This window comes from Leuciscus leuciscus, assembly GCF_965113295.1.
Source record: "Leuciscus leuciscus genome assembly, chromosome: 6".
NCBI lineage: Eukaryota > Metazoa > Chordata > Actinopteri > Cypriniformes > Leuciscidae > Leuciscus > Leuciscus leuciscus.
This window is the reverse complement of record NC_138730.1, coordinates 20,691,461-20,716,469: the sequence shown is the minus strand read 5'-3', so window position 1 is coordinate 20,716,469 and position 25,009 is coordinate 20,691,461. Positions and strand designations below refer to the sequence as shown.

At 36.7% G+C, this 25,009-nt stretch overlaps 2 protein-coding genes across 3 annotated transcripts in view; both read right to left on the bottom strand.

Moving 5' to 3' along the window:
• Positions 1–12,352, bottom strand: part of ccdc18 (coiled-coil domain containing 18) — a 40,298-nt gene extending 27,946 nt beyond the window's left edge. Inside the window, exons 1-13 of the mRNA XM_082171813.1 lie at positions 12,227–12,352; positions 11,884–12,005; positions 11,002–11,158; positions 10,719–10,868; positions 5,450–5,559; positions 5,228–5,356; positions 4,976–5,072; positions 4,752–4,873; positions 3,531–3,819; positions 2,070–2,157; positions 1,721–1,938; positions 291–401; positions 63–194 (exon numbers count right to left, since the gene is read on the bottom strand). Coding sequence (XP_082027939.1) covers positions 63–194; positions 291–401; positions 1,721–1,938; positions 2,070–2,157; positions 3,531–3,819; positions 4,752–4,873; positions 4,976–5,072; positions 5,228–5,356; positions 5,450–5,559; positions 10,719–10,868; positions 11,002–11,158; positions 11,884–11,984 — 1,704 coding nt within the window. The 5' untranslated portion in view covers positions 11,985–12,005; positions 12,227–12,352. The remainder of the gene's footprint in view (positions 1–62; positions 195–290; positions 402–1,720; positions 1,939–2,069; positions 2,158–3,530; positions 3,820–4,751; positions 4,874–4,975; positions 5,073–5,227; positions 5,357–5,449; positions 5,560–10,718; positions 10,869–11,001; positions 11,159–11,883; positions 12,006–12,226) is intronic.
• Positions 12,353–12,842: 490 nt separating this feature from the next.
• mtf2 (metal response element binding transcription factor 2) lies at positions 12,843–23,785 on the bottom strand. 2 transcript variants are annotated; one of them, XM_082172830.1, is made up of 16 exons: positions 23,522–23,785; positions 22,830–23,031; positions 20,796–20,877; positions 20,365–20,439; positions 19,913–20,005; positions 19,715–19,815; positions 18,018–18,166; positions 17,766–17,861; positions 17,606–17,674; positions 17,273–17,396; positions 17,115–17,182; positions 16,353–16,523; positions 16,112–16,214; positions 15,952–16,010; positions 15,743–15,841; positions 12,843–14,809 (listed from the first exon to the last, which is right to left on the bottom strand). In XM_082172830.1, the coding sequence occupies exons 1-16, from the start codon at positions 23,524–23,526 to the stop codon at positions 14,440–14,442; spliced, it is 1,866 nt and encodes a 621-aa protein (XP_082028956.1). In that variant the 5' UTR covers positions 23,527–23,785; the 3' UTR covers positions 12,843–14,439. The 2 variants fall into 2 exon arrangements, with proteins under 2 accessions (XP_082028956.1, XP_082028957.1); XM_082172831.1 differs by lacking the exon at positions 20,365–20,439.
• Positions 23,786–25,009: the final 1,224 nt, after the last annotated feature.

The window sequence follows — 25,009 nt, the reverse complement described above, 5'->3', positions numbered from 1 at the left end:
TCACAGGATTTACACACGCAGAAGGGCAATATAATTAATAAACGCAAGAATTGCACACGTACCACCTCTATTCTGTCCTCCAGTTCTCTGGATTTGTGTGAATGTGCATTCTTGATTTTCTCTATAGTCTGCTGATATTCCCTCTGTTTCTTGTTCAAGACTGACTGGTAGTGCTGAATACTGCTGGCCTTTTCCTAATTTAACACAGGTACAGAGAACAGGATAGATTATATCTTTTAAAAAAATCACTGTTTGTTTTATGTGTGATATTGCATGTGTGTATATGTTACCATAAGGTCTTGTTCAAGCTGGCCGGTCTTCATTACAGTCTGTGAATAAGCAGCACTCTTCTCCTGCAGCTGTTTCTCCAGGACAGTTATACGCGCACTCTTCTTTTTTAGCTAATAAGCACAACTTTTGGTCAGTCAGTTACCATACTTCTAGCATATTTAAAACAATATGCATCTTTTCTGAAAGAAGTTTGTTATGCTCACCAAGGCTGCATTTATTTGATCGAAAATACAGTAATAATGTATTTAAAACTTTTATACTTTAATATTATTTATATATAGTTGCAATCGAAATTATTCAACCCCCATTGCAAAATGTACAGACTTTCAGCTGTTTGCAATGAACAAATCAAACAAAAGTAATTCAAATAGCTCAACACAACAAATGTTTCAAGTGGTTTCCCCAAATTTAACTGAAAATGCAACTTTTAGTGACTTCTGAAAACAGCGCTAATTGTTGTTATTGTACTGACCGAAAAAACGCTTCAGAGTATTCAGTGACAGAGCGGTCCGAACGAATAGTTTCAGACCGTCATGCAAGCGCGTTTAGAAAGAATTATCGAACCAAAAGAATGATTCATTCATGAATGATTGGTATCGCTGTTCAGTCGACAGAAATACGGTACACATATTATAACTGCTGAAATATTCGCACGTAAAGCGTTTCTCTGGTCAATCGGACCACGTATCAAACTAAATTAGCCGCACCGCCAGGAAAATAGGAGGAGGAAGGTTGGTCTGTCTATGGTTAAGCATGGTGGTGCTTGGTGATGCTTTGCTGCTGTTTTGAATCTAGCACTGGAAACCTGCAGTGTGTGGAAGGCATGATGGATTTATTGAAGTATCAGGAAATCCTAGGAGAAAACGTCATGCCATCAGTGAGGAAGTTGAAGCTTGGACCTTCAACCAGGACAATGATCCCAAGCATACCTCATATTCCACCAAGGCTTGGTTTCAGAAGTAGTCCTGGAAGATTCTACGGTGGCATCACAGTCACCTGGCTTGTACCCCATAGAAAATCTCTGGTGGGATTTGAAGGCGGCGGTTGCAGCACACAAACCCATGAATGTTACTGAACTGGAGGCCATTGCTCATGAGGAATGGGCTAAGATTCCTCAGAAATGCTGCCAGAAGCTGGTGTCTGGTCATACATCTCATTTGCAGCAGATCATAACAACAAAAGAGTGTTCTACTAAGTACTAAAGATGCTGCAATGAAGGGATTGAATAAATTTGAGACTGCAGAAGTCATTAAAAGTTGCATTTTGAATGACCGAATGACTCATTAAAATCATCCAAACTCAGGAGTTTATGATACTCTTCAGTGATTTATTAAAAGTTTACTTTTTTATGTGTGCAGCCAGCAAAGACAATGCAGTAAAATTATGTTTTTCATGGTACCCGGCAGAATTCAGTTGATGTGATTCTTACCTCTTTCTCTAAGGAGGTGGCCTGAGTAGCCTTGTCCAGGAGCTGATTGTGGAGCTGCTGGTAGTGAGAGGATCTCTCTGTGATAGAGGTCTGGAGGGAAGAGATCTCCTCCTGGGCTCTAGTCAGTCTCTCCTGTAGCCCATGAGCAGCACTGGCCTGCCGGGTCTTTTCCCTCTCAACCGTCTGAAGCACCACCAACAGCTTCTGATAGCCCTCGCCTACATTAACAGGGGAGAGGTTAAAGCAACAGTTTGTCCAGGAAAATACTACAAGATACAAAAGAAGCGTGGATGAGTGAAGGATAAGTCTCAGGAAGGCAGCAGTATCCTGTTCTGAGTTAGATACTCACCAGGTTTGTGTTTGAGAGATTCAGTGGGGCTTGTGTAAGACAGTGCAGACAGCAAACAAGGGTTCACACACAGTGCACCTTCCCGATTCTGAAACACAAGTCATTCCACAGCCAAGAAGATATTTTGAAGAATTGTGTTAACCGTTTCTGTCCATAAAATTAAAGTCAATGGGGTCCAATGATGTTTTAGACCCTAATGACTTTCAATGCATGAACTATTTTTTTGTTCATTATCTTCTTTTGTGTACAACAGAAGACAGAAAGTCATAGAGGTTTGGAACAACAATATAAGAGTGAGTAAATGGAAAGATTTACATTTTTAGGGGAGCTATCCCCTTAAATGTGCACAATGACATTTAATTGTAAAGGTAATTCATTTTATTTAGAAGGTCTTTGTGGTTGTGTGTGTGGCCTGGTAAACCCTACTCATGGGGACAAAATGTCCCCACAAAGATGGCACTGCCCTATGAGGAAAACAGCTTATAAAATTATACTAGTTTACACGAAAACGATGTGCTAAAAACGTTTTTTCTTTGTACAGATGACAACGTTATCAAAACGATCCCAGTTCACACGGATCCAGAAAAACAACTAATAACGCTATATTATGCATGCCAGACAAGTAGTTGGCAATGTCACTTTGTAAAGAAAGACTACGCACCCGCGCACATAAACATTCTTTTACTACTGTACAGTGCACTCGAGCCGAACGCACATTCATAAAGACACAAATTACATTATATATTTGTGTGTCCGATTTTCATTCTAAGGATGTTAATCTTTATAATACTTTATTATTACTTTGTCTTCTGAGTAAATTTCATCTTCACAAAGCCAGAAACATTCATTGTAACCCCCATTTTAGAATGTTCTCTGACATAAAGTCCCATTTTACTTCCTTTAAGAAAATGTCAAAACCTTTGAAAACAAGGGATTCGAAAACATTCATCATCCTTGAGCCTGTTGTAAGGAACCTTAAATTTTTCATGATTACAAAATGTGTTGACTTTCTTATTCTTATAACCACTTGTAATGATGTCTGTATTCCTCCACTTATTTCTTACTGTTAATATCTGTATCCTTTCATTTGAAAAAAGCCAATAGACTAAACACGTAATAGCCTACGCATGCGCATGACGTCACAGTTTTCACAGATTCACAGTTTTGTAGTTTACACGGAGATGATAAGGGTGTCGTTTTCAAAAACTTGCGTTTTCAAGCCACCAAAATGTCGTTGTCATGTAAAAGAACAGCCAAACCGCATAAAAAGTCTTCCATTTTTAGTTGAAAACGGTGTCGTGTTAACGGTCCCTAAGGTTTAGGGGTAGGTTTAGTGTAAATGGATAGAATATACAGTTTGTACAGTATACAAATCAGTATGTCTATGGAAAGTCCCCATAAAACATGAAAACACAACATGTGTGTGTGTTTGTGTGTGTGTATGTGTGTGCATTCCAGCACCTCTCTCAAATGTAATAAGTCCAGTATGTTCTCTAGGCTGGCCAGCTCGGCTCTGTCCTGTTCTCTCTCTCTGTGGGCCTGAGCCACCCTCTGCTCCTGACAGGCCGTGAGGAGCCGCAGGTCCTCGTTCTCTCTCTTCAGCCCCGCCACCTCCTGCAGCTGCACCTCCTTCTCAGCCAGCTCCCTCTGCAGCTGTTTCAGCTGATCTGAGAACTGCTGAACCTGAGACTGCAGCTGTAAACGCTCAGCGGAGAGAGACTCAGAGCGGCCGTGAACCTCCTTCAGCTCACTGATCAGAGAACAGAAACACCAGTTACAACTAACATTTCCAATCAGGCTAGAAGCTGATAACTCGTCAAGTGATCGGCTCTTTTGGCTGATGAACATATTAGATGATGTGTATCGTTGCGAAATCTACTGATTGTCACATTAATAGAAAAAAAATTTGTTTTGTGAATTTTGTTTTAAAGGGATGGTTCGGAATGCACCATGACCTCGAGCCAAACACCCCCCAGAAGCCTATTTTTCCCTTGGTTTAACATTATTAAAGTTAGAGCTTATTTAGAGAAATCAGCCGGATGGCTTAGTGCAGGCGCTAATGGATCCTATGATGTATCACGTAAATTACCCCACTAATAATAGTAAATTACCCCAATAGTAAATTACCCCACGTAAAAGTCCTGTCAGAAAGCGATGCATAAGGATGCTCGAGGTCATGGTGCAAAGGACCCTAAGTTGATTTTACTCCGAACCATCCCTTTAAGCATAAATGCAACAAAATTGTGGGAAAAATTCAATTGGGTACAAAAACATTCAACATGTTCTTTGGGAAAATGCAATCTTAATATTCTTTGTTTTAACAGGTAAATTGTAAAAATATATATTAAAGATATTTATACTGGAAAACAAGACAAAAATATAATATATGTATGTACATCTATATACATTTTGACCTTAAATATTGATTTACTTATTAAAATACTGAAATATTGATCTAAAAAAGTTGTATCCATGTAGTCAATTACCTCAACAGAATACACTACTGTTTGTAAGTCTGGGGTCAGTAAGTTTTTTTTTTTTTTTTTTTTAAGAAATGTATAGTTTTAATCAGCAAGGGTTCATTAAATTGATCAAAAATTATATTGGCATTAAATGAACCATCATATGAATGATCTTCATAGTCCACAACAACACAGATCAGTTTAAGAAATCCTCTCTTACCAGATGTTGTGACGTAGACCCTCCTTCTCTCTCTCCAGCTCAGCACACTTCCTCTCCAGCTCCCCTCTCTCTCTGTCACACTCCATCAGACTGACCTTCAGCTGGCCCTCACTCTCCAACACCTTCAACAATGCAGAACATGCATGTCACATGCATGGAACAGAAAAGGAAGTGATATCTCTGAACACAGAATGATTTATATGAATCAGTTTTAGTCAGATTACCGTCCTGAGTTTTTCAGAAACATCATCTTTGTATTCTTTGAAGGTGACCGTGAGCTTCTCTGCATTTCGGAGCGCTTGGTTTCTCTGCTGCTCCGCACTTTGAAAGAGAATTTTCAGAGAATTTTAAGCTGCGGTGTTTGAAGAATCACAAAAAGACTTCTTGTACATGTGAAGTAATTCCAGCTTAAAGAGATTACTGCTCCCAAGATGAATTAGTCTGTGAAGTTTTCATTAGCATAACTAATCTCATACCGTTTCCCCAGACGTGTTCTTTCAGCTAACTCGGCTTTAACAACTCTCAGCTCATCTCTGAGCTTCTCCGCCAGCCTGCTACTCTGCATCACTGTCTGTTCGCTTTCTTCCAATTTATGCTCTGCAGCCCTGAAGAAACAAGAATATGCTGCTCCAGAAATTTGACAGAAAAGGCATCAGATTTTTTTAAGAAGATGTAAGTGGTAGAATAGATGCACCTACTCTAAAGCTTTGGTTTGGGTGTCCAGTTCTGTTTCTAGACCCAGAATCTGCTCCTTCATGAAAGACACACTGGAGGTCCTGGCTCCCACAGTGGATCCCAACATACGGATCTACAACAAATGTCAGTTCATAAAATAAACATCGGCTGCGAACAATACTTGAAGAGACCAGAGAGAAACCAGAGACACCAGAGAGAGGTCAGTTGTTTCACCGGAAGATCGAGTTATGACACCAATGGATAAACATTTTCAATTATCATTTCATGCTGACATTAAGGTGTTTAAAGCTTGTTACTAAGCATGTTGCTAGGGAGTTCAGTTTAAAGGGTCCACCCAAAAATGAAAATTCTGTCATCATTTACTCACCCTCATGTAGTTCCAAACCCGTAAGACTTTCGTTCATCCTCAGAACACAAATGATCTTTTTGATGAAATCTGAGATTTCTGTCCCCCTATTGAAGGCTACGATACTGACACTTTGGCGCTTCAAAAACTTCATAAAGAGATCGTAAAACTAATCCATAGAATTGAGCAGTTTAGTACAAATTTTCTAAATAATATAAACATTAATCAGTGAACATAAACAGAAGCTCAACCGAACCTGCTTGACGCGCGAGAACAAACCTTATTGGTTCTTGCTGAAGCTCAAACATGCTGCATAACACGAGAATGAACCTCATTGGTTCTTGAGGAAGCTCAAACGTGCTGCATACCACAAGAATGAACCTCATTGGTTCCTGCGGAAGCTCAAACGTGCTGCATAACATGAGAACAAACCTTATTGGTTCTTGAGGAAGCTCAAACGTGCTGCATACCACAAGAATGAACCTCACTGGTTCTTTCTGAAGCTCAAACATGATGCATAACACGAGAATGAACCTCATTGGTTCTTGCAGAAGATTTGTTGATTGGTTCTCTTTGGAACCAGTTGTGTAATGGTAGTGGTGGTTGTGTAACTGTCAATGGAGGGACAGAAAACTCTCAGATTTTATCAAAAATATCTTCATTTGTGTTCCGAAGATGAACGAAAGTCTTACGGGGTTGGAACGACATGAGGGAGAGTAATTAATGAAAGAATTTTCATTTTTGGGTGAACTATCCCTTTAAGGTTAACCACTGTGACTGAATCAGTGAATCATTAACAAACCATTCAGACCCATTTTGTGAAATGGTTCAATGGTTCATTGAAAAATCCAACTAAAAAAAAATGTTCTTTAATGAATAAGACATCCCTACTTCTCATAAGCACATGCCAAGGACTGCTTAGGTCATGCTGAACAACTCTGACCCTGACCCCGAGGTCCACTTTCCTGCAAAGTTTGGCTCCAAACCTAATCAAACACACCATAACTTGAAGTGGTGCTACAAAGTAAGTTGAGAGCGATTGGAAAGCATACAGAGCCATCTGCTCTCTAATCACTCTCAAGGTTATTTTATGTCACACACCGATCGCTCTGCGCAGCACTGCGTCAAGTCAAACATGCCTTTGCCAATCTATTATCTTCAAGATTACTAGAAAGCTACAGGAAGGTGAGTTTGATCAATGTTGGATCTAAGCTCTAAAGGAAAGTGGATCTCAAGGGACAAATTACCCAGCCCTGGCTTAGGTGGATGACAGGATGTCTAGATCAGGGGTCTCCAATCCTACTCCTAAGGGCCACTGTCCTGCAGATTTTAGCTCCAACCCCAATTAAACATACCTGAACCAGCTAATCAAGATCTTACTGGGCATACTAGAAACCAAAAGCATTACAAGCCTAAGTAGATCGTAGAACCATTGGCACCAATGTTCTCTACGATAAACTTAGCTCACAACGCTTCTGGGAAACGCAGCCCAGGAAGGTGTGTTGAGGGAAGTAAACTCAGCAGGACAGTGGCCCTCCAGGACCGAGTTTGGACAGCCCTGCTCTAGATTTTCAAGTTTCGTTCAGTTTTCAACAAAAAATTATCAAATGGCTTCAGAAGACTTTTGAAATATAGTCCACAAATTGTATGGATTACTACAATCATTTGTACTTTAAGTTTGTTCAAATCTCTTAACCCAAGTATGAGCAATAGTAATAGTGATGCTTGATTTAGTAAACACCTATAATTTACTGTAAATAAATTATGTCGACTGTAAAAAATGTGGGATCAGTAAGAAATTAATACTTTTATTCAGCAAGGACACAACAGATTTAAATTAGAAATCCTGTTCTTTTGAACTTTCTATTCATCAAAGAATCCTGAAGATTTTTAATTAGTGATGTGACCGAAGCCTAAATCTGAATTCGGAAAAGCACCGAAAAATGAATAACACATTCTATGGAGCCCCTAAATGAGCATGGTTAAGCTCGCTGCGATAGTCGGTTACATTACAGCAAATCAGATTTCATTTATCATGCAAAGAGAGTAAGGAGAGATGACTGACAGGACGATGTCGGAAGATTTGGTGTGCAACAGATCCTAACATTGACAAATATCTTATCTTGTAAAATGTGTGGTCACTGCTCCCTATACACAAAGTATGCATGATCGTGCATTCAAAAGCGATTTCAATACTCCCAGATGCCCGCAAATTATCTACAATGTAATTATCCAACTATATATCTGCGGGAGAACCATAGAGGGGGAGAACACAAAAGCATTGAAAAAATGTTTTTCCTCCCATCTCATATTTTTTCTTTATGTCTCTTTAGGAGCTCCGTAGAATTTCTTTTCCAAACATTTCTTTCCCAAACATAGTATTTTCTTGAGCACAAAATCAGCATATTAGAATGATTTCTGAAGAATCAATTACTTACAAGACTGGAGTAATGACGCTGAAAATTCAGCTCTGCCATCACAGCAATAAATTACATTTTACAATATATTAAAATAGAAAACAGTTATTTGAAAATGCAATAATATTTCACAATATTACTCTTTTTACAGTATTTTTAATCCAATAAATGCAGCCTTGGTGAGCAAAAGAGACTTTTCAAAAAATCTTACCGACCCCAAACTTTTGAACCATAGTGTACCTCTTATATAACTCCACTTAAACTCAACACAGTACCACAAACACTATAATAACCAATCGCTATGTGAAGAGTATGGAAGTAGAATAATGTCAAATGTTTTTGAAATAAAAACCCTGTTGAATTGCACTACTTGAAAAAAATAGGCATTGCATTAACCATGCTTGCATTTTAATGCATTGCATTTTTAGTGCTTACATTTTTATGGGCTGAAATTCAACATGGTTGAATATTTAAGCTGTGAATATTTCAATTAAAAACATTTCAAACACCTTTTCATTATTAAAAATTCAATAATACATATTCACCTTTCATATTTCACTTCCAAAATATTCAAACTGTTTAAAAATACAACCAATAATATTCAACAGGCAATTTTCGGTCCATTTTATTTCGCTTTGCAAATTCGCTTCCACAAATTCAGTGGTTCAAATTCGACAGTAAATTCAACATTGACGTCCAGGAACTGCAGGAAAAGCAGTAGATTGCCGAGCATACTCTCCATCTGCTGTTAGTCGACCTCACCATCAGATGGTGCAAGCGCTTGTTGTTGACGAAGACATTCATTCATAAAATGAAAATGATTATCTGTGTCAGTATATGCGGAAAAGATGATAAACACACAAAAGCTGTGTTTATGTTTCATTCAATAACTTCATTGTTACTTTCCCTGTGTATTCTACATGTCATCAGCTTTCTCTACCATGAACAGGATTATAATCGGTTTCCCTCAATACCTCATACTCAAGGATTTCCCTTCCGTTGATAGTGATATGAAAGACCAATCTTGCACCTTATTAGGGAAGTAGGCTGTAGGCTATTATATAGGCTACAGGCAAGAAGATGGACTCAGAATATGAACTGAACGTGCAAAGTTTCATGCTGAGCGTTTTGTGATATACTGGCATAAAATCAACACATATATAGTATGCATACGTGTATTGAATTAGCTTAAACTGTCACAGCACTTGCATGTTGTCCTCCTATTGTTAGTTTAACTGTAAATCGCTTTGGATAAAAGCTTCTGCTAAATGACTAAATGTAAAAATTGGCTTGACATTGGACATTCGCACATTTAGGGACCGTCTCTAAAGTTGCATACAACATTGGCATGTACGTTTCTAACTTCAATAGCAAACTTAAATGTATTGAATAAATATCAAAAATCCAAAGGGTGCGCATTATGCCTGACACTAAATAAACACTTTACAGTTGGTTTTATGACTGTAAGTCGTTCTATTCAAATGCTATCGGAGTTAGAAACGTGTATACCAAAGTCGTATACACTTTAGAGACGGTCCCTAAATGTGCGAATGTCCAACATCAAGCCATCTGTATGCCAATCTATCACTGGGAAACGCTCAGCATTAAGCTTTGCGCGTTATTCTGAGTCCATCTGTTTGCCTGCGAGTTTGGTCTTTTACATCACTGTAGTCCATTAAGCTACGTTAAGCGTTGTATATGTCCAGCAGGGGAATCCTTAAGTATTGAGGGAAACCCTAATAGCCTGCATGCAGCACATCGCCACAATATAAAGTTAAGGCAACTAAACAACCAAGAGAAATATATGTCAACCTCAAAAATTTAACATTGGATCTGTATATCCGCATCGGGGAATAACATTATAATCTCGTTCACGGTAGAGAAAGATGCACAGGAAAAGTAACCGTGAAGACACTGAATTTAACATAAAACAGCCGTCATAATAATCACAAATACACTTACATTGCTGTAAATGAGTTTTATGAATGAATGACTTGTTCTAACTGTTGCTGGTCTTCAACAAGCGCTTTTGCACCATCTGCCGGTGAGGTAGACTAACAGCAGATGGAGAGTATGCTCGGCAATCTACTGCTTTTCCTGCAGTTACTGGACGTCAATGTTGAATTTACTATCGAATTTGAACCACTGAATTTGTGGAAGCGAATTTGCAAAGCAAAATAAAATGGACCGAAAATTGCCTGTTGAATATTATTGGTTGTATTTTTAAACAGTTTGAATATTTTGGAAGTGAAATATGAAAGGTGAATATGTATTATTGAATTTTTAATAATGAAAAGGTGTTTGAAATGTTTTTAATTGAAATATTCACAGCTTAAATATTCAACCATGTTGAATTTCAGCCCATAAAAATGTAAGCACTAAAAATACAATGCATTAAAATACAAGCATGGTTAATGCAATGCCTATTTTTTTTCAAGTAGTGCAATTCAACAGGGTTTTTATTTCAAAAACATTTGACATTATTCTACTTCCATAGAAGAGCATTACCTTGGACCTTGAGCTGGCTAACTCAAGCTGAGCAGCTTCAATGTCACCGATGAGCTGCCTGTTCTCCATGACCAGAGAAGTGTTCTCCTGCCTGATGGTGTTGAGCTTCCTCCTGAGAACAGACGTCTCCATCTCCATTTCTCTGTCTGACTACAGATAAACACAAAAACACATGTCAAATAAGACAAAAACCTTTGAAATCTGTAGGTTTTCGGGTTTATTTTAAGAACAAGCATATAAAAGGTGACAATACTTCATTTATCTGCTGCATCTTGTGTCTTACCCTGCAGTCACAGGTAGATATACGTGCACATGCCCTCTGCTCTGGGTGTAAATATACTGGATCAGGCTTCTGAAGGTCTTCTAATGTAAGACGACCTGGGAATCCATCCACGAAACTCCTGTTATTATCCTCACCAACGATGTCATTTCCTGATCGACTGAAATGAGTGAAATGCTAACAATACAACGACAAGTGCAATAATACTCAGCAGTAGTGCTGTAACAAAAACATTATTAATATCAAAATATGTCAATATATACAAAAAAGTATCAAAACAAACAACACTTTAAATTACATGGGCCAAGGCAACATAGCTAATTAAAATAAAACTAAAAATTATTTATCACCCATAAAAAATGTATCTATGGATAATTTATATTCAATGTCTTAACAAATTATATAATGAACTTTAAACAATTTGTTAAGAGATTGATTATGATTTATCCTTGTCTCTAAGTCTCTTTCCTTTTAAGAAACAATATATGCTATTATTTCGTCTTTAAAAACAAAAAAGGCTTGTTTTGTATTACAATACAAAAATGTTTGATGATTATGCTATTATTTCTTTAATACTGATTTTTTTTTTTTCTTACTACTTGGAGCATATGAGTCTGAGTAAAGCACACAAATGAAAGATATATTACTGGAGATTTAATTGTATGCATGTATATATTTAATATGTATATCATTTATGTATTCATATGCAAGTTACTGTTCAGTACTCGAGTTTGTAAACTGAAATTGTTCACACAAACACACAGGCAACATGGCAAAGAGAATCTCAGAATCATATATGCCTTTTTAATCATATCTGAAAGATCTATCATCATGTAAAAAGCACAATCCATTTCAACAACAACTCTCAAGAGAAAAAAGCCTCACCTCAGTTGTTCCCCCACTGACTGTAGGTTTTTCTCAGTCAATCGCAGCTGATTCCTTAAGGAGAAAACATCCTCTACCAACCCCCTGTTGTCTTTGAACATTGGTGATTGTTATGAAGAACACTGTAAATAAATGTTATTAACCATGTTTAAATGGACTCAACTGAAAACAACGCTGCGCACGCACATTTGTTGTTGTTTTAAACTCAATGATTTGACTTCATTTCATGTATTCAACAGGTTGTCAAGGAGCAGACGGTCACTCTATTATCCATTTCTGCTCTCCACTACTTTTAGGCGGGCTAATTGACAAAGTATTTCTATACTAGTGAACAACTGCTTACCAGCATTTTCAAAACAGCAGTTTTGTGCAGAAGAAACACCTTACTTTCCAGTAGATTTAGCTTAGCATTCACTGTGGCGACATCTAAACACAAGGCGCGTCAGTTGATTGGCTGAGACGAAAAACCGTCTTCTCCGTAGTGACGTAATGCTCACGTGGTATGGCCGCGAATGTTAGCGCGAATTTTACAGCGGTAAAGTTGTGCTGTTGCTCGGTTTTCGTACTGTTATTATTTACATTGGACTGTATGTTGGTTTGGTTAACAACAGCTTTTTTTGCTGTTTATTTGTTAGGGTTAAAGTTTGTCAAAAGATTTTAAGGTAAAATCCCTGGTTGTTTTAATATACACAAATCTCAATTCACCGTTATAGCAAATAAATTAGCTGGGCCATAAGATGTTAATTGCATGTTTAGATTAGAATAAAAAAAAAATCTTGGTAGTGTCAATATGCATACAGTAAATAAATGTTTAAATAAATTAGCTCTTCAGACATACTTATTAAATTATTTAATAAGTCTGTATATATTGTGTCAAAATAGTGATTATTTTTCCCCTTGCTGGGTGTAAAATGTCTAAAACATAAACAAAACAAAAAATAAAAGTCCAGTTACACCAATAGGGTTTGAGATCTTTATTCTTTGGCTAAAGGAGCCTGCTCAAAGCCAGTAAAATACAAAGCAAGCTTTACTAACACTGGTACACCAACGGAATAATGCTTCATACACGTAACATAACAAGAGCTTAATATTCATAGGAATTTGTTCTCTCGAAATAAGGAGGTATTAATGTTTAAGTCCAAAGCTTGCCTGATACCAACGCTACTTCCACCCTCTGCAAAATGTAAGATAATATTATGGAGAACAGGGCATTCTCAGGCCAAAAAAGAAAAAGAAAAGTTTTCCACCTAAATTTAAAAAAACTCAAGGATTTTAGAAATGTATGAAAATACAAAGCTGAGAATTGAAAATCTCATTTGGATGTCCTATCAAATCTTACAGCGAAGCTGTAAAGTATCCTGAGTGCTCTCGCAAATGGACAATTTGTTAGTGTATACCGTTTGAAAGCAATAAATAGCACCACAAAAAGCCTGAGTCAATTGTAACAAAACTATTGCTGCCGATTTCTGATTGTAATGAGAAGCTGAAGCTGCAAATAAAATATAATATAAAAAAATACACAGATCTGTTTAATTCATTGCATAGTATAACAAAAAGTACAAATAACTATCCCTGCCCCACAAAAATGAAAATTAGACATCAGATTTAAAATGAGGAAATTAAACTAAACTGATACTTAAGCTAAAAAAATCCCTCTTACTTTAGAACTTAAATTCCCATGGCAGATATCAACAGCTGAACAGTTTTTTGTTTTAAAGGGGGGGGATATATGAAGACTTCTCAACGCTACAGCGCTCTGTCATATGCTTTAAAGATATACATATTTAAAAAAAAAAAAAAAAAAGATTAAAAAAAGGAGACCCTCAGGAGACAAATTACAAGCAAAAATCTTTCTATTAGCCACCTAGGAATTTGTGGAACGTCCCAGAAAATATCAAGATCTGATGTAAATATTAATGCTAATCATATATTTAATTTTGGTTTTGTGGCATTAGAAGAATTAACCATTTTACATTGGGTTTTTTAACATCATAATCTCATTTCATAACGAAAATCACATGCTAGGCTGTTTAAACTGAGACGAGACAATACTGGATGTACAGAATGAGAGCTTATGTGCAATCAATTGAAATGTAAAATAAAAGTGCCCTACTGACAATAGCGCTCTCTCCTCTTGGCAATGTGAGCTATGAGAAAATATTTAACTGAATAAGTAGAAAAAAAGTCCTCAGTCTCCAGCAGCATATATCGTTTCACAACCCCTTAAGGCACCTGCACATCAGAGACAAAAAGCGAGGACTCTGGTTATTTTCACATAGTAGTGAATTGATTATGTCTTTAACCTGAAACTACAGCCACCTTCAATGCGTGAATCCAGTCCATGTGAAGGCAGTCCGTTTAAATTTCCACAGAGATAGGTCACACACACAAAACTCTACAAAGTCCCATCTCTTCATCTCTATGGTAGTCCTGAGGCCCCTCAATTACCTCAGTCATCCATGTACATTCACTTCCCTCCTTACTTGTCACAAAATATAGTACATTACTAGGGCCAAAGCGGACCGTACTTTCACCAGAAGTACACCCGTATGAAGCTCAGGAGGCAGTGACGCCCTCCCATTCCACCAAGTACTGTACTTTTCCGTCGTCAGTGACGCGGCGAGCGAGTACACGGTACTTCTCCCCACAGGCCAGGCGACCCGCGGCTCCGAAGTAAGTGCTGATGGAGCTCTTGAGGTGGGTGAGCTGGGTGTCGGGGTCCAGGCCCTGCATGATGTCCATGCCGCTGTAGAGGCAGGAGGGGAGGGGGCTGGGCTCGGGTTGCGGCTCTGGGTTGCAGGGAGGAGAAATCTCTGGATTTGGGGGCTGCAGTGCTCGTCGCGGACGTCCCCGTCGCCTCTTTATTGGGGGCTGTGTGAAAGTAGGCCATAAGCATCCAGTGCGTGGTCCGCTCGGACTGCCCAAACTGGAGATGAACAGAGTATATGCATCACGCTTTTGAACAATTAAGTATGACGTTATTTATCAGTGGGAGAGGTCAGCATGGGCATTACGTTGAGGCCTGAAGAAGCCACCCGTAAAATAATTAAAAATGTTAGTTTAATATTTTATTATACATTACATGCATTGCAATCCCACAAAAACACTACATTAAATTACTGTTATAAAGACTATAAAAAAAAAAACTAAAATAAGCATAAATTATCATATGTACAGAAAATTATAATTTATTAATTTTTAAACAATTAAATAATTTAATATACACTACAGTTAAAAAGTTTGGGGCTGGTAACATTTTCTTTAATGATTTTGAAAGAATTCTAATCCTCACCATTACTGCATTTATTTGATCAAAAATACAATAAAGTATCAGTGTCAGTAATATTGTGAAATATTATATTTCAATTTTAAGATATTCCATCGTTTCCTATTTTAATATATTTCAAAATAGAATTTCTTCCTGAATGGTCAGCATCATTACTCCAGTCTTCATGCGTCACATGATCCTTCAGACATCATTATAATATGCTGATTTGCTGCAGAAACATTTATTATTATTATTATTACCAGTGTTGAAAACAGTTGTGCTACTTAATATTTTTGTGGAAACTGAGATATTTTTTCCAGGATTCTTTAATGAATAGAAAGTTTGAAAAACCGCTTTCATTTAGAATAGAAATATTTTTAGACTGTCATTTTTGGTCAATTTAAAGCATCCTTTAGTTAAAAAGTTCAAATCTTTCCCCCACCAAAAAAAAAGTGTTTACTGACCCCAAATTTACTGAATGGTAGTGTATATATTTTTTGTACATATTCACAGTACTGAGGGGAAAATAATTGTCACGAACATAATGTCACAAATTGAAAAATGAAATCCTTAAAATGAAAATGAAATCACCTGGACTGCCTTGAGAGGCTGGTTGAGGTAGTTTCACTTGTGCTGGCGGCACCAACGGATTCAACATCTGAGGTACTTGATGAAGGCAAAGATTTTTCACTTTTGACACACAAAAAAAGGTAGGGAAAAATATTTTTGTAATTTAATAAATGTAATTTGGCCTCATTTCAAAAACTACAAGATTCATTTTGTGTTGATCTCCGTTTCACCTTTTTGAGGCCATCAGGTCTATTGAGTTATTGTCTAGAGTTGGAAACTTCCCATTATTCTTCATAGAAAAAAAGGTTAAAAACAAAATGTTATGTCTACATGAAACTTTTTGGAATAGTCATTAAATAAAGCCAGCAACGTATGCAAATTTTTTTTTACCTGAGCCAATAGTTCACTTGATCTTCTCAATTTCGCCAACATCTCTAAAGAGTGTGTGTGATGCTTCCTCTTTCCTTTCTTCACTGCTCCATTAGTGACAATGCTAAAAAATGTAATGTAATATTTAATTTTCATAATAAATGCAAATAATAATATTATATAATATAATTTAAATTTACTTAAATTACATAAAATATTAAATTTACTTAGAATATTAAGGAAGAAACAAGTGATGACTAACCTGGATAAAAGAGGGGGTTTTGAGGCTTTTCTGCCTTTGATTTTGATCTCATGGGAAGCTTTTTCCGGCTCTCGGTCTGACAGGAGCTCGGAGCTCTGGGGGGCCGGTGGGAAGCGAATTCGTAATCCAAACAGGTGCTTCTTCTTCTTTATCTCTTTCCCTGACATGAACCTAGAACCCAACAGGTCATAGACTATGTTCACATTGTCAATACAAATCTAGAATATCTGGAATCTGGTCTACATGATTGACGGTCAACACTGTGTATTGCAACTGTTCAAATATGATTTTTGTGTCCCGTGGCTCTCTTTTGTATTTCAAAATATCTGTGTTGGTTTCCATGGCAATGATTGAAGAACACCGGACCAAAGAGATGTCTCCACTATATTATAATTTTCTGCGAGACCTGCACATTGACAGAAAAAAACCCAACTTTGTTTCTGCAACGAGGTCTGATGCGTTTACGTGGCGTGAGAAAGTGACATAAGCAGAAAAGCTATGTGAAATCCGATCAGAGCGGTCATGCTGAAACGGATTTATGGAAATGCGATTTGAATAGGATTTCAAACCACATATAGATGTAGCTTGAAACAGATTTGTAAAAATCAGCGAACGCTTGCAAAATATGATCAGATTCCAATCGGAAATGCACAAAAATTGGATTTGGACTGACAGTCTTAAAGCTAAAAGGGCCAGATAAATTCATTCAAGCTCTACTATATCAAGACAGCATGCCCATGTTGGGCAAATAGATAAACTCACATGTTGAGGTTGCTGTTAAGTGCTTCCAGAATGCATTCATATCGTTCTGCTCTTGGGGTATCTGCAAGCTGGAGGTACAAAGCCAGAAATGAAATAGAGCGACATCAACACTAGTTGAACACTAGTGCAATTACAAAACACACAAAACAGACTAATACCTCGCCAAGCTGAAGCCTATCCCAGTTTTCATTGATGTAAGTCATCAGTTCGAGTTCTGAGTCAAAGTATTTCTTTTTATGAATTACACTCAGGTTATAGAGACTCAGGTGTGCAACGTCTTCCCTGTGAATGAACACAGCACACATGATGGAACACAAAAATCCTCGGTGAAACTATTTAAAACAAAACATTTAGATAAATGTTTGGTCAATTATTTGTATGTTATGGCTGATTACTGATATGGCCTATAATAAAGATCTATACTACATGGTTTAAAATACACTTTCACACTGCAGCAATTGAACCAAGTGTGAAAACAGTCCAAAACTCACCATCTCAGAGGCAGGCGTTTGAGGTACTCTGGTCCACTATTACAAACGGAACAAATAAATAGATAGAACCTGAGAAAAAAGACAGAAGTTTTATTAAACATGACAAGACATCAATCATTGGGTTTCACTTTATTCGGATGATTCGAGAGCAGTACTTCACCTGTCTCCAAAGAGCATTGGCTTCTGAAAACACTGGATGCAGGCTTCATGAAACCACTGTTTACACTTATTACACTGCAACATCTTTAGATACCAACTGAGGGGGGAGAACATAAGTGTCATTACAATTCTACTTCCTGCAGTCGTTATTGTGTAACTACAATCTTCTGCAACTTATGATGGGGATTATCTTAAGAAGAACTATATCACACAAAGGTGTTTTTCAGTAATGGTGTCTGTGTGCTGCACTCACTCGCCAGGACCTCCACAGTAGCAGTAGCACTGCTGGATGTTGGTCTTGTGGCCCTGGTCCCACACTAAATCTTCAAGGGCGTATGGCAGAGACTGCTTCATTTCCTGTAGGGCTTTAGCATTTGGCCCCTTCTTAAGCGCACCGCCTCTCTATGATTTCAGAGATACAACCACAACAATTTATGTCAGACAAACATGCCTCTAGCCTCCATATGGAGTCACTCAATTCTTAGGTGGAGTCTGAATTCTGGAGATTTATTCAAAACAGAGTTTACATATCCCTTGTAGTCATACCAGGAAAAAAACAATGAAGAGTGTCCTGGGATTTCTAAGGCGCTGACTGTATTTTATACTACCGTTCAAATGTTTGGGGTCAGTTAGATTTTTTTAAGAAAGAAATTAATATGTTTATACAGCAAGGACGAATTAAAGGGGTCATGAACTGAAAAAACTAATTTTCCTTCAGCTTTTGACAGAACCTAAAACTTCCTTGTTAGTCCAAAAACAGCTTATATTGTAACCAAGCCCAGAGAACGACTCGTCATGGAATGTGCCTACAGATAGGTGAAGGACCGTTAGTGCAATGATGAGGAGAGACGAGTGATACAGGATCACTGGACTAAAAATAACCTTTAAAAATTACCTTCCAAAGGATCCTAATGCTAGGAATGTGATTATCTTCAACAATGTGAATGTCTCAGTTGAGCATTATATATTTGTATTCTTTACATTTCACTGTGGATTCTTTGGTACATCAGTCACAATTTCGGCGCTGGCTTTGCAAACAGACCTTTGTGGACCAATATGGACTCGACAGTAATGCGACATGTTAATTCTAATGCCTGATCTGTGATTTCTGATATGTTATGATTCATGTACAGTCACATGTTTGTCAGATGTTCAAGGTTTCAGTAAATCAAACCAGTGGCTAAATGGTCAACTTCACATTGTTTCTCTTAGTAGGATAACAAAATAATCTGTAATTTAAACTGTGATTAAATTATATATAGAAACTTTACAATCACTGGAGCGCTTCAATCAAACGGCGAGAGTTTATCAGTGACTGAGTTCTGGACTTGCGCCAAAACTCACAAATCTCTTATTTACATCATATTTGCAGAATAATTTCTGAAAGATCATGTGACACTATTACACTGGAGTAATAATGCTGAAAATTCAGCTTTGCATCACAGAAATAAATTATATTTTCAACTATATTAAAATAGAAAACAATTATTTTTTAAATTGTAATGTTATTTCACAATATTACTGTTTTTTTTATGTATTTTTGATCAAATAAATGCAGATCTTTCAAAAACATAAAAAATAGTAATGTTTCCAAACTTTTGACCGGTACATGTATACATATTTTTCCCCCCTCGATTCATCCACCAGGTGTGGAAAAGTCTTTATATATTCCCACATCCACAACCCTCATAGAAGAATGAAGGTTATGGTGTACTTCTGTTGCGACAGTATCAGGAAAGAGCATTAAAGACTTGATCTCCTACAGGTCATTTAATTTGTAAAAACAATGGGTCAAGAGGAGTTTTTGACATGATTAAATAATGCAGCATCCTGTCTGCACATTAAAAACCCTGCAAATGATGAGAAGAGGGTCATAGGCTGCTGGACACCTTTAATAATTATTCAGTTAAGATATTGCTTAAAACAGGACTGATTGTGGCATCAACAAACCTTTGTTGTTGTGGCGAACACGCACTGTCTGCAGAGCCATTTGTCATCAGAGGCAATGACACTGGGGTCAATTATGGGAGCATGGCATAGCTGATGGTATCCTGTGGAAGAGATGTTCAGCAGTGAAAACTCCAACTCAATCCCTAATGTGGTTGAGAGAAGTGACTCCGATTTACAAGAAGGATAGAGGCAGTCTACCTTGTCCACATTTGTCACAGATGACTATTTCATTGGGGGGCTCGGAGCTTTCATTCTGACAAATAGAGCAGAGCATTTCCCCTCCACTGTCCCCTAAAAGAAAAAGAAATAGAAATGAACAAGTGCGCAGCTGTACACGACTGTCTTATCCATTACACCTGGGAACAGTGACTACATTTGTGAGAAGGGGAGAGACTGCATTCGGAAGTATTGTTCCAAAATATTTCCGAACTTCTAATGGAAAATGTTAAAACCACTTAAGTTCACAAAAGGGGGAAAGATGTGCTAAAGTTGACAACCATCAGGGATGGTGAACAAATACTTCACTGCAACTGGCACTTGAAACAAATATGAACTGAAGATGAAACTATGAGTAAGTTTCTTTTATGCGTATGCATGAACGCCTTTGTTGAATTGTTACCAAGAGATACAGCGACAGATGCCATAGGTACCTTCCCTATTCTCGCCTCCTGGCTCGATGTGGAACTTACAGTTTGTGCAAGCCTGGAGACTCTGAGGTCTGTCAACTGTCAGGGACAAATTAAGAGATAACTCAGGCTGAATGAAAGAGATGGGGGAAGAGAAACCAAACGGCGGCAAACAACAAAACCACAAAGTCAGACAGCATGAAAGAAGCAGAATAATAAAAGAACTGACTCTTCTTCTATTAAAATGATCAGAAAGAGAGAAGGAATATGATGTGGAAATGAAAGTTAGGCCTAGAATCAGTCAGTGGATGGTGTGCTCATAAATCTAACTCAGGATGTTCATGACAAGATCTTCTTACTGAGACCCACCGCAGAGATGCCATCAAGACACAAAGATGGGTAACAGGGCATCAGTATTCTTCAATCACAATGAATGTAAAGCAGTTTGTATTTACCTGTCTGAATGTCCTTCCAGAGAACCCAGGATTTAGACTGATCTTCAAAAATCACAAAGCAGCGATGCTTATGTTTATCAATCTGTGGAGGCATTAATCAAAAGAAGTTCTGATTACTCGAGATAGAAGCAAGCTTTTTGGTGATTATATTGTGATTATCGAGGGAAACAGTGCCTGCCCACTTTTTCAGCAGCCTTGGCTGAGGGAGCATTTTTCCCATTCACTTTTCTAAGAAGGATTTTTTTTTTTTTATAGACTACAAACTTTCATTTGAGGCAAAAAAATTAAATAAAATAAATAAATAAAAATCAGTAGACAACTGTGTATTTATTGACTTTAATGAGGGAAAGAACTAAAATCCCATGAAGTATTGCAAATGACAAATAAATAAATAAAATATACACACAAATACATATATATATATATATATATATATATACACACACACACAGAGGCTATATTATTTATATATATTTTTACTATATATATTTTTATATTATATATATATATATATAGATATATATATAGATATATATACACACCCACACAAATACATACACATATATATATATATATATATATATATACACACACACACATATATATATATATATATATATATATATATATATATATATATATACACACACAAATGCATATATTATATATATATGTATATATACACACACACACAAATACTTATATTATTTATATATATTTTTACATTATATTATTTATATATATATATATATATATAATATATATAATGTACATACGTGTATGTTTTTGTGTGTAAATATATATATATATATATATATATATATAAATAATATAATGTAAAAATATATATAAATAATATAAGTATTTGTGTGTGTGTGTATATATACATATATATATATAATATATGCATTTGTGTGTGTGTGTGTGTGTGTGTGTATATATATATATATGGAAATTGTCATATTTGCTAAGTCTCCTTAATTATTGCCCTGTTTTAATCAGTTTTCCTGGAATTTTTTATTTTTTTTTTTTTTTTTTTTTTTATCATCGTTATTTTGTTTTAAGGATAAAAAAAATGGTGCTTATCAACCTTGAATGACATGGTAATAAAATTATATCACATTATTTTGGCAGAATTTTTGGCCGTTTTTTTTCTTGGAGTGGGCGGGTTTTGGTGAGCTTTTGGGCTGGAAATCACCATCCCAATCTGGCAACACTGTGCACCATTACAATACTTATAAGCAACTAGTCATCATATCTTCCGCTCCATGAAACACGTTAATGCTCAGTAGTACACATATATGGTTCTTTAATGTATTTGCATTGTACTAAAATGCGTTCATTTTCAATGGGCATATATGCGGCTGAAACAGGTAGCCTAGTGGCTAGTGCATCCCAAATTTTTCAACATTAACATTTTAATATAACATTATAGTCATTATGGCCTTTAGAAAAAAAAATTTTTTGAGGAGGAGGTGGGGTTGTGCACTATAGGCCCCTGTGGCGCAGCCTAAGCTTTTGTCCTTAATAGCATTTTTTCCCTTTCATTACTTTTCCTTTTATACTTTAAGTAGTTTTGAAACCAGTTTACACTTTTACTTGAGTTAAAAGCTTGAATTGCTACTTCAACTTCTACAGAAGTCTTTTTAAACCCTAGTATCTAAACTTCTACATGAGTAATGATGTGAATACTTTTGACACCTCTGCTCGGAGCTCACAGTAGGTCTGTCTTTAACAAGTCATAAGTTATCATTCAAAATCTATTTCCCTATGGAGAAAATGAATGGGAATTTTACTTCCAGAATGCAGCTGTTGCACTTTATTACGCTACACTAGCACACTCCCGAATACTAGATCCTGATTGGTTAAATACTTTTGTAAAAATGACCATAGCTTTGCTACTTTCATTTCTTACATCCATGCTGTCAATTTATTTCCATACAATTTACTCAAGTCAGTATCTGACTTCCATTTATGATGTTAAATATATTTTGAAATAATGATTTATCTGAATGTATTTGATCCCTTACACACCTTGGAGATAGTTCCCAGGTAAAACAAGCCATCTGACCATCGGGCCAGGACGTCCTGCCCTTCTTCAAACTTGTTGGCGAGCCTGGCCGTGTCGCTCAGCCCATCTTTCAGGGGAAATCGTGACAAGGGCACCGGTGACTTGTGTTGGCGATTTGGAGGTGTCTTTTGATGGGCGGCCAGGTTATCTGCATTTGCGGAGTCTCTGTCAAATGAGCACAAAAAAACCAGCTCATGAAAAATATGATTCAACCACATTTTTGCCTACACTAACACACACAAAAAACTGTTTGCACTTGGTCAAATAACCAATTAAGGCTGAAAATGTAAAACCAGACTATCCTCGAGCACATTTCAGAGGCATTCACGTGTAAAAATCGCCGTGGGATCTTCTCCGGGACTGAGTGCACTTTGCATTGGCTGGTCAGTGAAGCGCCCATAGAATGACAGTGAAAGCAAAAAAGCCTCTTTTGTTAGCAGCATAGCTGGAGAGAGCTAGCAGGATTTCTCATTCAAAACAATGTGCCAACAAAAAAAAAGCCACCCGTTCAAAATCCTGAACAAATTGTTTCACTGGCATCAGAAAACGCATGTTTAAAGCCAGTAATTTTAACCTGCTGGTAAAGTGAGAGATGAAAGCCCCCCGCACACCCCCTTGTTGTATTGTAACAGACTGATGTCTGGGTCTCTCTTACCTCATTCGGCCACTTTCCCGGGTTACAATGTCGCACAAACACAAAGAACTACACCATAAACGGGCAGCTGGAGCTCCGCTTTGAATAGTTTCGATTCTGCTTTTGTGAGATGATTGAAACGCATGAAGTGTTTTACATTACGGTAAACGGCTGGTTTTGCTCGCTCGCTCTCGCCATTTTTGTTTCCCGCTGAGCGGCGAGTGCATTGTGGGACGCGCTCGCGCTCCGCACGGACTCACTTTCCCTCACAAAATTTGAAAAAGCGTTAGTGGGAGGATGTTTACCTCACTCACTCACACCGTCACTTTACTCTGCGCTTCTTTGCCATTACACTTCCGCGTCACTGTTTTGTCTTTACAGCGACAGACAGTCAAAACGTGTATTTTGGTCAATGACAAATCAGTCGGCGATTATAAAAAGCCAACTTATAAAAGTGTAATTTAAAACACGTTACACTTTTTTTTTTTTATTGATGTTTGTTTCATGCATTTAAAAAAACTTAAATATTGTACCTAAATTTTGACTTAATGACTTAAAAAGCACTATAATAATTTGCTCACACACAGTGCAAGTAAATCTTTATGCCTATTTTATATATATATTAAAAAAAAAGGTTTTATAAACATATTTTTTTCAATAACTTCATTAATTTTGAGCTACACTGTAAAACATGATAATCAATAAGTTATGACAACATATGTTTTTACATTGCTGTAACTCATCAAAAAAAGTTGTAATGACTTAAAAATCCAAGTTGATTGTATTAAAATTTAAGGCAGCTTTTTTTTTTTTTTTTTTACAATGTATGAATATTTAGAAATTTTATTTGTGTGACGTCCCCTCTGTTTGGTTGTTTTCCAATAAAATAATTAAAAAAGAATTTCTTTAATAATATAAAAGATTATTTAAAACTTGTGCCCACATTTTTACCCAAACATTTATGCCTTTTAATGACACTTAAAAATATCACTGTTCAGCTTAAGTTTCACATAACATGACATGGACAAAATATTAAATTGACTTTTAATTCATTTTAAAGTATTGTGTTTTTTAAGTTATCTGTTATGAACTGCATATTATTGTCATTTGTAATAAAAAATAAACAGAAAATGAACATCATGTCAATGATCCTTTCATATTGAACAACCTCTAACTTCTGTATGGATTATTCATTTGACTGAAGTCCAGGAGCTTCACATTTCCTTTTTAATAAACTGCAGCTATTTGAAAATTATTTAGTGTAAGAATTACCAACGTTTTTGTTTCTGTTTTAGCTGTAATATTGGCTAAGAGGCAATATTTAATATAAAACCCTGTCTGAAAAAAGGCTATACAGCTAACATGCAATATATAGCACATGGCACCAGCTATCTTGAAAAACATGCATGGCAAACAGATGACAATTATTTATTTTTTGTAAAGATATTACAATATGGAGGGTGCAGGCTATGATTAATCAACAGCCTGGAGAGATGAAAGAAGATGAAA